Below are 13,871 nucleotides of genomic sequence, written 5' to 3' on the forward strand. Positions count from 1 at the left end.
TCTGCTTCTGATAATGTCCCCTTTAAGGACTGAGCATTATAACATTCTAAATCAGGGTCACACAGAGTGTTTCTGGGTAATCTTAAACAAATCTACTTTGAAGTCAAAGTATACACCTCACACAAATGGTTATGGGCTTAAAAGAAGACACCTGTACCATGTCAGATATAGTACAGAAGACAGTATCACAGAAGACTGAAATATAAAAAAAAATATATTTTGACATAAAAACTATTAAAAATTGTATTAACATTCCGCCCATGAGACCACTAGAGGGCGCTTTGGTCGTTTGACTGCAGGAAAGGCACCACTGTGGAAAAAAGTCATTTACTTTATTGTGTTATTCTTGGTAGTTAATAATAAATAAATCCACCCATCCCATCCACCCCTCCACTCCCTTCATCCCTCCATCCATCCACACACCCATCCATCTATCCACCCACCAACCCACCCACCCTCCCTCCACCCACCCACCCACCCTCCCTCACTCTATCCAGGAGGGCCAGCTGAGAGAGCAGCTCCAGGGGTTGTCCACCTCTCTCAGTGACAGTAGTGCCACTGTAGAAGCCATGCGGGAGCAGACCACCCAGCTACAGAGGGCTCTTACCGTCTCAGACCAGGACCGAAGGATCATGCAGGTAGGGACAGTATGAGTCCCACATGGCACCCTATTATTCCCTATATCAGTGTTCAACTCTTACCATACGAGTTCCGGAGCCTGCTGGTTTTCTATTCTACCTCGTAATTAATTGTTAATTGTTAATTGATAATTAATCTAAGTCGGTCCCTGATTACAAGGAAACAATTAAAAAACACAGTGGAACTGGCTTCGAGGTCCAGAGTTGAATTTCATGGTCCTATATAGTGCATTGACCAGTGCCAGGGTCCTGCACCCTATCCCCTATATAGTAGTGCACTAAATATTCCGTGCCATTTGGGACCCGCCTGCAGGTATAGTCTGTGCATGGTTTGGATGCCCTCTTTTAAATGACTGATTTGAACTCCAAATGAATATTCCTGGAAAGGGTTTAAAAACCCCTCACATCATTGAAACTTAGTGTATACACGTTATACATTACACATATGTTTTCCAACCCCACCAAACGAGGCGTTTCTAATATAAACTTCATGAAAATCAAAATGAAATAATCTTTAAAACCTCCATTACTGTTGTTTCATTTACAGTTCAGCTACAGTATGGAAACTAGTTTCAGTTTCAAGTTTTTATTTTATTTACCTTTGCTGCCCTTAAGGACCTGAAGGATCAGGGGCTTCGTCCCAATTGATACCCTATGTCCCTATATAGCCCCATTGGGCTCTGGTCAAAAGTAGTGCACTGTGTAGGGCATAATGGTGCCATTTGGGACTCGGTCCCATTTGATGGCGCAATGAGCTCATTAATTTTCCCTAAGTTCCTCAGGAGAGTCTTAAAGACCTAGGTTGAGGGCTGCTGCTTCAAATATGCTGGGCAAACAAAAACACTGCAACTCTCTGTATAAATCTATTTTATTTTGCTCAGGTTTCTGTCAGCCAATAAAAAGCTACAAACTGAAAAGTCTCTGCCTCTTTTCTTTTTTAGCAGGGTCGTTAGCGATATATTTCTCGCGCCAATTTAGTTCAAATCCTAGAGGTCGGATTAAAAAGAGACTATACAGTCCATAAAGTGACCATTGGACTTTAAAAAAAATACAGTATTGACTAAGTTTGTAATTTTTATTAAATGTATAATTTATCACTCTCACATTCTAATTTCCGTCCGTTAAGAACCAATGATAAGCTACCATTTTGTAGCATTCCTGACAATGCTTTTTTTAGCCGAAACTCCAGAGTTCTAACAATAGGTTGGTTGCTCGAAAACAACCCATGATGACTGCACCATGCTGCCAGTCATAAGAAGTGTATGGAACAAACCTAAGCCTCTGTATATTGCTAGTTATATGTTGTTATTCAAGCTGGGATTAATCATTAAATGCAAACAGATATTTTTGATTCGCTAGGTAGCTAACTTGTTAACGTTACGTAGCTAACGCTAGCTTGCCTGTACAAAGTCCAGCAGCTAGCCTCCGTAGCTAGCTAACACCAGTCAGCTTAAAATTAGCTAGCTAAAGCCCCGCCTTATCTCAGCTCACTGGTCACCATAGCAGCACCCACCTGTAGCACGCGGTCCGGCAGGTATATCTCACTGATCACCCCCAAAGCCAATTCCTCCTTCGGCCGCCTTTCCTTCCAGTTCTCTGCTGCAATGACTGGAACGAACTACAAAAATCTCTAAAACTGGAGACTCTTACCTCCCTCACTAAGCACCAGCTGTCAGAGCAGCTCACAGATCACTACACCTGTACATAGCTCATCTGTAAATAGCCCATCCAATATACCTCATCCCCATACTGTATTTATTTATTTATCTTGCTCCTTTGCACCCCAGTATCTCTACTTTCACATTCATCTTCTGCACAGTCTACCTTTCCAGTGTTTAATTGCTATATTGTAATTACTTCGCCACCATGGCCTATTTATTGCCTTACCTCTCTTATCCTACCTCATTTGCACATGCTGTATATAGATTTTTCTACTGTATTATTGATTGTATGTTTATTTATTCCATGTGTAACTCTGTGTTGTTGTATGTGTCGAACTGCTTTGCTACATCTTGGCCAGGTCGCAGTTGCAAATGAGAACTTGTTCTCAACTAGCCTACCTGGTTAAATAAAGGTGAAATATAAAAATAAATTAAAAAAAACTAACAGGCAAGTAAATGTAGCTAGCCAATGAATGCGGTTTTGTTTTGAGTAGTTAGATAGCTAGCTAGTTATACCAGTCAGATGAGAGCTAACGTTGGCTAGGTAGTTAACCAGCATGCGAGCAAAGCTGGCAGGCTATATTTTCTCAGATACTTTTTTTTAAGCATAAAGCTGAAGTCATCATGTGTACACTGCTGATCTAGACACTCGCGTGTAATTGGAGCACTAACAAATGAGCACAAATAAACTAGCGAATGTCCTTGACCTACATCACTATACTGAGTCTATTTCTAAAAGAACGTATTTAGGTGTTTTTAGAGCTTAATTTTGTCTTTTACGTGATACTGTACAACGACCAATGAGGAAGTGAATCACGGCTGGTTGAAGTTTCTCAAAAACAAGCCAAATCAACAACAAACAATAATCTGGACCTTTCTATAACACGCAATTTACATTACAAATAGAGATTTACTTCAGAAATAGGAACATTTTATTTTTAAGGCAAAAACGAGGGTTGTTGGTCGGGGTGGAAGGATGGGTGTATAACGCAAAAATGTCTAGCAACCCAAAAGTTGAGTGTTCGAATCTCATCGTAGACAACTTAGCATTACCAACGTTTCAACTACCTACTACTTTTTGACTAGCATGTTAGCTAACCCTTCCCCTAGCCCTACCCTTAAAACCCTTTAACATATAACTCCTAAACTTAACCCTTTAACCTCACTCCCGACCCTAACCCCTAGCCTAGCTAACGTTAGCTACCTAGCTGACATTAGCGTTAGACACCTAGCTAATGTTGGTTACAACAAATTGGAATTCGTAACATATCATATAGGTTAATGCAAATTCATAACATCATTTACTAATTGTAATTCATAACATATCATGCAAACTGGGTGATTGACATCCAGAAATTAATACATGCCATACGAAACGTAACATATCATGCTAAATTGGGTATTTTTGATCTATGTACAGAATAATACAAAATGCTATGAGACCAGGTTGCTTTGAGACCAGGTTGCTTTGAGACCAGGTTGCTATGAGACCAGGTTGCTATGAGACCAGGTTGCTTTGAGACCAGGTTGCTTTGAGACCAAGTTGCTTTGAGACCAGGTTGCTATGAGACCAGGTTGCTATGAGACCAGGTTGCTTTGAGACCAGGTTGCTTTGAGACCAGGTTGCTATGAGACCAGGTTGCTATGAGACCAGGTTGCTTTGAGACCAGGTTGCTTTGAGACCAAGTTGCTTTGAGACCAGGTTGCTTTGAGACCAGGTTGCTTTGAGACCAGGTTGCTTTGAGACCAGGTTGCTATGAGACCAGGTTGCTTTGAGACCAGGTTGCTTTGAGACCAGGTTGCTATGAGACCAGGTTGCTTTGAGACCAGGTTGCTTTGAGACCAAGTTGCTTTGAGACCAGGTTGCTATGAGACCAGGTTGCTTTGAGACCAGGTTGCTATGAGACCAGGTTGCTTTGAGACCAAGTTGCATTGAGACCAGGTTGCTTTGAGACCAGGTTGCTTTGAGACCAGGTTGCTATGAGACCAGGTTGCTTTGAGACCAGGTTGCTTTGAGACCAGGTTGCTATGAGACCAGGTTGCTTTGAGACCAGGTTGCTTTGAGACCAGGTTGCTATGAGACCAGGTTGCTTTGAGACCAGGTTGCTTTGAGACCAGGTTGCTATGAGACCAGGTTGACCATGTCTGCAGCAGCACGCGGTGAAAAGAAAAAGAAACGCTACACAGCTGATTCAACCAACTCCTCCTCAAGCTTTGACACACTGATTTATGGCAGAGTGGCGGATTGTGGGCATGTGCCTGAAATGCAAACACCAGCTGGTTGACAGAGCGCTGGACTGTCTCTATGGGCTTGTTGATGTCCTCCCACTGGACCATCTCTATGGGCTTGTTGATGTCCTCACACTGGACCATCTCTATGGGCTTGTTGATGTCCTCACACTGGACCATCTCTATGGGCTTGTTGATGTCCTCACACTGGACCATCTCTATGGGCTCGTTGATGTCCTCACACTGGACCATCTCTATGGGCTCGTTGATGTCCTCACACTGGACCATCTCTATGGGCTTGTTGATGTCCTCCCACTAGGACCATCTCTATGGGCTCGTTGATGTCCTCCTCCCACTAGGACCATCTCTATGGGCTCGTTGATGTCCTCCTCACACTGGACCATCTCTATGGGCTTGTTGATGTCCTCCCACTAGGACCATCTCTATGGGCTTGTTGATGTCCTCCCACTGGACCATCTCTATGGGCTTGTTGATGTCCTCCCACTAGGACCATCTCTATGGGCTTGTTGATGTCCTCCCACTAGGACCATCTCTATGGGCTCGTTGATGTCCTCCTCCCACTAGGACCATCTCTATGGGCTTGTTGATGTCCTCCCACTAGGACCATCTCTATGGGCTTGTTGATGTCCTCCCACTAGGACCATCTCTATGGGCTCGTTGATGTCCTCTTCCCACTAGGACCATCTCTATGGGCTTGTTGATGTCCTCACACTGGACCATCTCTATGGGCTTGTTGATGTCCTCCCACTAGGACCATCTCTATGGGCTCGTTGATGTCCTCCCACTAGGACCATCTCTATGGGCTCGTTGATGTCCTCCCACTAGGACCATCTCTATGGGCTCGTTGATGTCCTCCCACTGTGTGATGTCAGAGCAGATCACCGTTGCCCCGGGAAACATTTGGATGACTGCTTCCAAATCAGCTGTCTTCTGATGCACCAGGGATGTCCCCCTTTGTGTGTTCCAAGTCGTTTCCACCGAGGTGGATGACTACGGCGTACTCACGGTCACATCTCGTCTTGACAAAAGAGAATATTCCACAACCCTTCCATTGTGAACAGCTCATCCATGTATTGCGCTGCTATAGTCACCTAGCCAGTTACATTGTGTAATCTCTCCTGTAGTCATCTAGCCAGTTACATTGTGTAATCTCTCCTGTAGTCACCTAGCCAGTTACATTGTGTAATCTCTCCTGTAGTCACCTAGCCAGTTACATTGTGTAATCTCTCCTGTAGTCATCTAGCCAGTTACATTGTGTAATCTCTCCTGTAGTCACCTAGCCAGTTACATTGTGTAATCTCTCCTGTAGTCACCTAGCCAGTTACATTGTGTAATCTCTCCTGTAGTCACCTAGCCAGTTACATTGTGTAATCTCTCCTGTAGTCATCTAGCCAGTTACATTGTGTAATCGCATAGTAAATATTTGCTTCAGTCTTTGTTTCCTTGCTCTCACCAATTTGCTTTGAGCAATGATCAGTAGGATTATGAGCTGGGATCTTATCAATAAATAAAAATTAACAACATTCAGAGGGTTCACAAGGAGAGCGTGTGTTCAACTTTATAATAATGTTACATAATAAATTAAAAACGTTAGTCTGAAGCTGAAAAATAAAGGAAATGAGGAATCCAATGCCTATTCTACCCATGTTCTACCAACACCTCTTAGAGGAGGTGCTTCCACAATAGTGTGATTTGTACCGCATACAAGTTGAAGTATTGGATTCTTCATACACCACAGTAGGACATTATCCCATTACACTACCTTTTCACACCACAGTAGGAACATTATCCATTACGCTACCTTTTCACACCACAGTAGGAACATTATCCCATTACACTACCTTTTCACACCACAGTAGGAACATTATCCCATTACACTACCTTTTCACACCACATTAGGACATTATCCCCATTACGCTACCTTTTCACACCACAGTAGGAACATTATCCCATTACACTACCTTTTCACACCACAGTAGGACATTATCCCATTACACTACCTTTTCACACCACAGTAGGAACATTATCCCATTACACTACCTTTTCACACCACAGTAGGAACATTATCCCATTACACTACCTTTTCACACCACAGTAGGAACATTATCCCATTACACTACCTTTTCACACCACAGTAGGAACATTATCCCATTACACTACCTTTTCACACCACAGTAGGAACATTATCCCATTACACTACCTTTTCACACCACAGTAGGACATTATCCCATTACACTACCTTTTCACACCACAGTGGGACATTATCCCATTACACTACCTTTTCACACCACAGTAGGACATTATCCCATTACACTACCTTTTCACACCACAGTAGGACATTATCCCATTACGCTACCTTTTCACACCACAGTAGGAACATTATCCCATTACACTACCTTTTCACACCACAGTAGGAACATTATCCCATTACACTACCTTTTCACACCACAGTAGGACATATCAGCCCTCTGATTACAATGAAGAGCAAGACGTGCCGCTCTGTTCTGTGTCATTTGCAGCTTAACTAGGTGCTCATGTGAATTTCCTTTTATTTTTCAGCTTCAGACCAATGCCTATTCTTTCTTAAAACTTAGTTTTTTGTTTTTAAAATATTATAGTAATTGGTATTTGGTATTTTATTAGGATACCCATTAAATATTGCAAAAGCAGCAGCTACTCTTCCTGGGGTTCCACACAAAACATGAAACATAATACAGAATAATATAACACAGAACATCATTAGACAAGAACAGCTCAAGGACTACATACATTAAATATATGTCACGTCCTGACCAGTATAAGGGGTTATTTGTTATTGTAGTTTGGTTCTGGACGTGGCAGGGGGGTGTTTGTTTAGAGTGTTTCGGGGTTTGTTGGGTTATGTTCTAGTATGTCTATTTCTATGTTAGTTCTAGTATGTCTATTTCTATGTGGCGTATGTTGGGTTGACCTTCAATTGGAAGCAGCTGCTCCTAGTTGCTTCTAATTGAAGTTCTTATTTAAGAGGGGTGTTTTTTTTCTATGGGATTTTGTGTGTAGTTGTTCCTTGTTTAGCTGTGTGCCTGACAGGACTGTTTATCGTCGTTGGTTTTTGTATACGTGTGTTTTGTTTTGGTTTTCCTTCTTTCTGCCGAATAAAAGAAGATGAGTATACACATTCCCGCTGCATGCTGGTCTAATCCCTACGACACCTGTGACAATATAGGTATTATAGGCAGAGGATATGAGTATATTCTGTATATATTTAAGCAATAAGGCCCGGGGGGGTGGTATATGGCCAATATACCACGGCTAAGGGCTTGTTCTTAGCCACGATGCAAAGCTGCCATCAAGGCAAAGGGTGGCTACTTTAAAAAAAAATCTCAAATCTAAACTATATTTTTATTTGTTTACCCCTTTTTTTTTGGTTACTACATGATTCCATATGCGTTATTTCATAGTTCTGATATCTTCACTATTATTCTACAATGTAGAAAATAGTAAAAAATAAAGAAAAACCCTGGAAATGAGTAGGTGTGTCCCAAACTTTTGACTGGTCCTGTATATCATAGAAAAGTGATTGAATTGAGGCGTTTCCGTCCACATACATTTACCATTCAACTAACCAATACTTCACCACATACAGGATCATTCCCAACCATGTTCAGCATCGGGTTGCACAAATACTGAAACTTTCCACGAATTCCCTGGTTCTCAGGATTTCTGGGATCTGCGAGCAGTGAGCTACACTAGGAATCCTCACACCTGGAGTTTTGGAAAGTCTCTGGAATGTAGTTTTTAACTGGCTGGATATGCTGCATGAGGCCCTGTCTAATAGTGTGTGTGTGTGTGTGTGTGTGTGTGTGTGTGTGTGTGTGTGTGTGTGTGTGTGTGTGTGTGTGTGTGTGTGTGTGTGTGTGTGTGTGTGTGTGTGTGTGTGTTCCTATAGGAGTGTGTTGATAAGCTGCGTGAAGCCCTGTCTGATAGTAAGAGACAGAACCATTCCCTGACTGAGAGGGTCCAGAGCCTCCAGAGGACCCAGGAGGACACTGAACTACGGGCCTCAGAGCTGGAGAAACAGACCTGGACTCTGAAGAAGGTAAGGGGGTAGTAACCACAGGACTCTGAAGGAGATGAGGGGGGGGCTGGTGGCCAGAGGACTCTGAAGGAGATGAGGGGGGGCTGGTGGCCAGAGGACTCTGAAGGAGATGAGGGGGGGGCTGGTGGCCAGAGGACTCTGAAGGAGATGAGGGGGGGGCTGGTGGCCAGAGGACTCTGAAGGAGATGAGGGGGGGCTGGTGGCCAGAGGACTCTGAAGGAGATGAGGGGGGCTGGTGGCCAGAGGACTCTGAAGGAGATGAGGGGGGGCTGGTGGCCAGAGGACTCTGAAGGAGATGAGGGGGGGCTGGTGGCCAGAGGACTCTGAAGGAGATGAGGGGGGGGGCTGGTGGCCAGAGGACTCTGAAGGAGATGAGGGGGGGCTGGTGGCCAGAGGACTCTGAAGGAGATGAGGGGGGGCTGGTGGCCAGAGGACTCTGAAGGAGATGAGGGGGGGGCTGGTGGCCAGAGGACTCTGAAGGAGATGAGGGGGGGCTGGTGGCCAGAGGACTCTGAAGGAGATGAGGGGGGGGCTGGTGGCCAGAGGACTCTGAAGGAGATGGGGGGGGGCTGGTGGCCAGAGGACTCTGAAGGAGATGAGGGGGGGGGGGCTGGTGGCCAGAGGACTCTGAAGGAGATGAGGGGGGGGGGGCTGGTGGCCAGAGGACTCTGAAGGAGATGGGGGGGGGGGGGGTTGTTGCCAGAGGGACACATGTTAATAATGACATAGAGGGACACTGTAAAATGTTGCCGTTTTGACTGTTCCTCATGCAGACCGTGAAGCAAAGGCAGGAGTCTGCAGAGCTCGCTGCCCAGGAGAGCTCTACGCTACAGCAGAAGGACAGGGAGGAGCTCCAGGAGAGGCTGTCTGGCCTCCACAGCACCCTGAAAAAGATGGAGGGAGAGCGGGCAGAGCTGGAGAACTTGCTGGCCCGTCTGAGGAAAGACAAGGCTTCACTCAGGAAGACTCTGGAGAAGGTGAGTCAAGAGAGTTCTTCTCGTGGTTGAACGTTCTGCCACATTCAGGATGATGTGTTCACCATACTGAAGCTATCGGCTCACGTGTCAGAATCATCACCATGAACTAAGCAGAGGTAAATTGCTACGGTGGCATGTTGCTAGCATGTCAGCCATGGTCAAACGCAGCCTTGCGGCGCCCGCTACATGCTTGCTTTCTGGGTTATATCTTGGGTATTATCTCCTGCACCACCAACACCAGCACCTCCTCTCCCTCTCTCTACCTCTCTCTCTCCCTCTCTCTCTCTCTCTCTCTCTCTCTCCCTCTCTCTACCTCTCTCCCTCTCTCTACCTCTCTCTCCCCCTCTCTCTACCTCTCTCTCTCCCTCCCTCTCTCTCCCTCTCTCTACCTCTCTCCTCCCTCTCTCTCCCTCTCTCCCCCTCTCTCTCCCTCTCTCTACCTCTCTCTACCTCTCTCCCTCTCTCTACCTCTCTCTCCCTCTCTCTACCTCTCTCTCTCTCTCTACCTTTCTCTACCTGTCTCTCTCTACCTCTCTCCCCCTCTCTCTCCCTCTCTCTACCTCTCTCTCTCTCTCTCTCCCTCTCTCCACCTCTCTCTCTACCTCTCTCTCTTTAACCGGGTTAAATCCAAGGTTTATCAATTCAATCTTGTTGCACCAAATTTTAAACCTAGTTTTAAATGAATCCTTAGTTAAATTAAATCCTTCCTCTAATCTCATTTTAGTTTTTTCACTTTAAAACCTCAATTAATTTTAAACCTGTTGCTCAATGAATTAAAAAATAATGATATAAACTTAAATTGGAGATGTATTCTAACCTGCCACTGCCACAGTCTAACTGATAAAATGTCAGCATATCTACTGTGGAGAGACCAAAACGAGTTCCTCAGAGAATAATTAGAGACAGGTTGAATCCTGTTGAGTTTTAATGATAATTAACTCATTATTAGTAGGCTATTTACGTTCCCCAATTTTGTACACCAATTGAATTGGGGCTTCTGATTATGTCCAGCCTTGATATGAATGATGACGTCACGTAATATGCTGTAAAGGTTCCTGATAACGTGCATCGTAGGCATTGATATTTACCAGTTATTTATACTTACTAAATATTGGTGGGTCGAGTTGTCAGTCGTTATCATAGGGGGGTTAAGGGGCAAACTGCTGGGGAATCATCTCACACATCTTCTGGGAGATAGGATAAATTCCCTTGGACGGAGGTCCGTCTCCGGTCTGAAATATCCCCCGATCCCATCCTTTTTGTGTCTCTCTTCTCTTTTTATCCGTGTCGATCCATTACGTTTGTCACATAAAATGGCCCCAGGTGACTTTTTTTGTGACGGTGGTGTTGTCTGTCTTTTTATCCTCCAGTTACAAATACGCTACTAAAATCAGCTCCGACAACAAAAAAAAAGTTATTTTTCATAAGCGTCTTTGACCTGCAATGATCAAGTGGCCAGCGGATAAATAATAAATGGCAAAATAACGTTAAGTAATGACAATAATAGATAATATTGTATGCTAGCTAGCTTGGTTTATTTTAACTAGCTGGTTACAGTAGCTAACTAATGAGTTATCTGTCTAGTACTGGTAACTAACGGATTTTATTTCAAATCAACCAACCCATGAGAACATTTACCGATGAAGTTACCATATTTATAACTTTAAATTGTTATTATTTTAATCAAGAAACAGCAATTTAGCGGCCTCGTTAGTTAAGTAGGCTAGCTACTTCCTTTCAACTCATGAAATACCTCCATATATTGGTGTTAACATGTCACGAATCATAGTTTAAAACCGTTTAAAATCATATTAAATTTACTGATCCAGATTTAAAAATGAAGTGGGTCAACACATCTCTGATTAATTATGAAAACATAGATTTACAAAAAAAACATAAATTGGATCTAATCTTAGATTTATATTTAAACCGTGTTGATGCCAACTCACCCTAAATATTCTGTTGAGAATCAAGGGTTCTGCGCAGTAAACGGCTCTGTCCCAAATGGTACACTGTTCCCTACAATGTAGTGTACTACTTTTGACGAGAGCCCTACGGCGTAGTGCACTATAAGGTTAAAAGGATTCTGGAAACATGTACACGTCCTGTGAGAAACCAGAGGGCCTGCTTGGTACGCTGCTGCTGCTACTGCTGCTACATGCATTACTACTGCTGGGGGCACAGTGAGAGCTGAAACACAGCACATTGGTGTGTGTGTGTGTGTGTGCTGGGTGTGTATGTGTTGTGTGTGCTGTGTGTGTGTGTGTGTGTGTGTGTGTGTGTGTGTGTGTGTGTGTGTGTGTGTGTGTGTGTGTGTGTGTGTGTGTGTGTGTGTGTGTGTGTGTGTGTGTGTGTGTGTGTGTGTGTGTGTGTTGGGTGTGCTGTGTGTGTGTGTGTGTGTGTGTGTGTGTGTGTGTCAGGTGGAGTTGGAGAGGTTACGGCGGGAAGAGGAAGCAACAACAGCAGCCAGAGAGAGAGAACAGCTGGGACAGACAGTACTCAGCCTGGAGCAGGAAGTGAACCATCGGCAGCTGGAGATACAGGCAGTACAGGTGGGAAGACTGGTGACTGGACAGACTCCATGACAAGGAGATCAGTCAGAAATCATTACTGATATCTGCAGTTCAGAATGGAGTAAATATACACTGAGTGTACAAAACATTAGGAACACCTTCCTAATATTGACTTGCACCACCCTTTTTCCCATCAGAACAGCCTCAATTCATCAGGGCATGAACTCTACAAGGTGTCGACAGCGTTCCACAGGGATGCTGGTCCATTTTTACTCCAATGCTTCCCACAGTTGTGTCAAGTTGGCTGGATGTCCTTTGGGTGGTGGACCATTCTTGATACACACAGGAAACTGTTGAGTGTGAAAAACCCAGCAGTGTTGTAGTTCTTGACTCAAACCGGTGCCCCTGGCACCTACTACCATACCCCGTTCAAAGGCAATTCAATATTTTGTCTTGCCCATTCACCCTCTGAATGGCACACAGACACAATCCATGTCTCAATTGTCTCAAGGCTTAAAAATCCTTCTTTAACCATGTCTCCTCCCCTTCATCTACACTGATTGAAGTGGATTTAACAGGTGACATCAATAAGGGATCATAGCTTTCACCTGGATTCACCTGGTCAGTCTATGGTCATGGAAAGAACAGGTGTTCCTAATGTTTTGTCCACTTTGCAGAGATGCTTCCGACCAACCTGCTTTACAGTGACAAACCAGAAAACATTTAAGTTGCTTGTGCCGCGCTCTTACGAACTCACCACAGGATCACCGAGAGCTATTCCATTATGGCCTGTGTCCTTCAGGCCCAGATGTCCCAGTTGGAGCGCTCCCACGCTCAGCACCTCCTGGAGGTGACGTCCCGCCATCGTCAGGAGATGGACTTGGAGACGGAGAGGCTGAGGGCGACGCAGTTACAGGCAGAGAGGGCTCTGGAGACCAGGGAGAAAGCCCATCGTCAGAGGGTCACAGTCCTGGAGGAACAGGTACTGAATGGGTCTGACTAGGGGGAGAGTCCTGCGGGTCATGACGGTGTTGTTATTGGTTGCATTCTCCATTCCTCTGTCCTCTCCTCTTCAAAACGTCAGTGAGGAGCAATGAGAGGATTTGAGGAGAGAACTGGCTTCCCTCCAACTGAGTAAGAGATGGAGGGGAAAAGAACGGAGATTCACCCATTTTTCCTCTCTCTGTCCCTCTCTGTCTCTGTCCCTCTCTGTCTCTGTCCCCCTCTGTCTCTGTCCCTCTCTGTCTCTGTCCCCCTCTGTCTCTGTCCCCCTCTGTCTCTGTCCCTCTCTGTCTCTGTCCCTCTCTGTCTCTGTCCCTCTCTGTCTCTGTCCCTCTCTGTCTCTGTCCCTCTCTGTCTCTGTCCCCCTCTGTCTCTGTCCCTCTCTGTCTCTGTCCCTCTCTGTCTCTGTCCCTCTCTGTCTCTGTCCCTCTCTGTCTCTGTCCCCCTCTGTCTCTGTCCCTCTCTGTCTCTGTCCCTCTCTGTCTCTGTCCCCCTCTGTCTCTGTCCCTCTCTGTCTCTGTCCCTCTCTGTCTCTGTCCCTCTCTGTCTCTGTCCCCCTCTGTCTCTGTCCCCCTCTGTGTCTGTCCCTCTCTGTCCCTCTCTGTCTCTGTCCCTCTCTGTCTCTCTGTCCCTCTATGTCTCTGTCTCTCTGTCTCTGTCCCTCTCTGTCTGTGTCCCTCTCTGTCCCTCTCTGTCCCTCTCTGTCTCTCTCTGTCTCTCTCTGTCCCTCTCTGTCTCTGTCTGTCCCTCTC

General features: G+C 45.1%; 1 protein-coding gene across 1 annotated transcript in view; it reads left to right on the top strand.

The window, feature by feature from the left end:
* The window catches only part of crocc2 (ciliary rootlet coiled-coil, rootletin family member 2), a 151,012-nt gene that overhangs the window by 136,024 nt on the left and 1,117 nt on the right, over positions 1-13,871 (top strand). The window contains exons 31-35 of the mRNA XM_045697461.1: positions 498-638; positions 8,478-8,627; positions 9,401-9,604; positions 12,025-12,156; positions 12,920-13,099. Of these exons, the coding sequence (XP_045553417.1) occupies positions 498-638; positions 8,478-8,627; positions 9,401-9,604; positions 12,025-12,156; positions 12,920-13,099 (807 nt within the window). The remainder of the gene's footprint in view (positions 1-497; positions 639-8,477; positions 8,628-9,400; positions 9,605-12,024; positions 12,157-12,919; positions 13,100-13,871) is intronic.

Source organism: Salmo salar, chromosome ssa16 (genome assembly GCF_905237065.1).
Source record: "Salmo salar chromosome ssa16, Ssal_v3.1, whole genome shotgun sequence".
Taxonomy (NCBI): domain Eukaryota; kingdom Metazoa; phylum Chordata; class Actinopteri; order Salmoniformes; family Salmonidae; genus Salmo; species Salmo salar.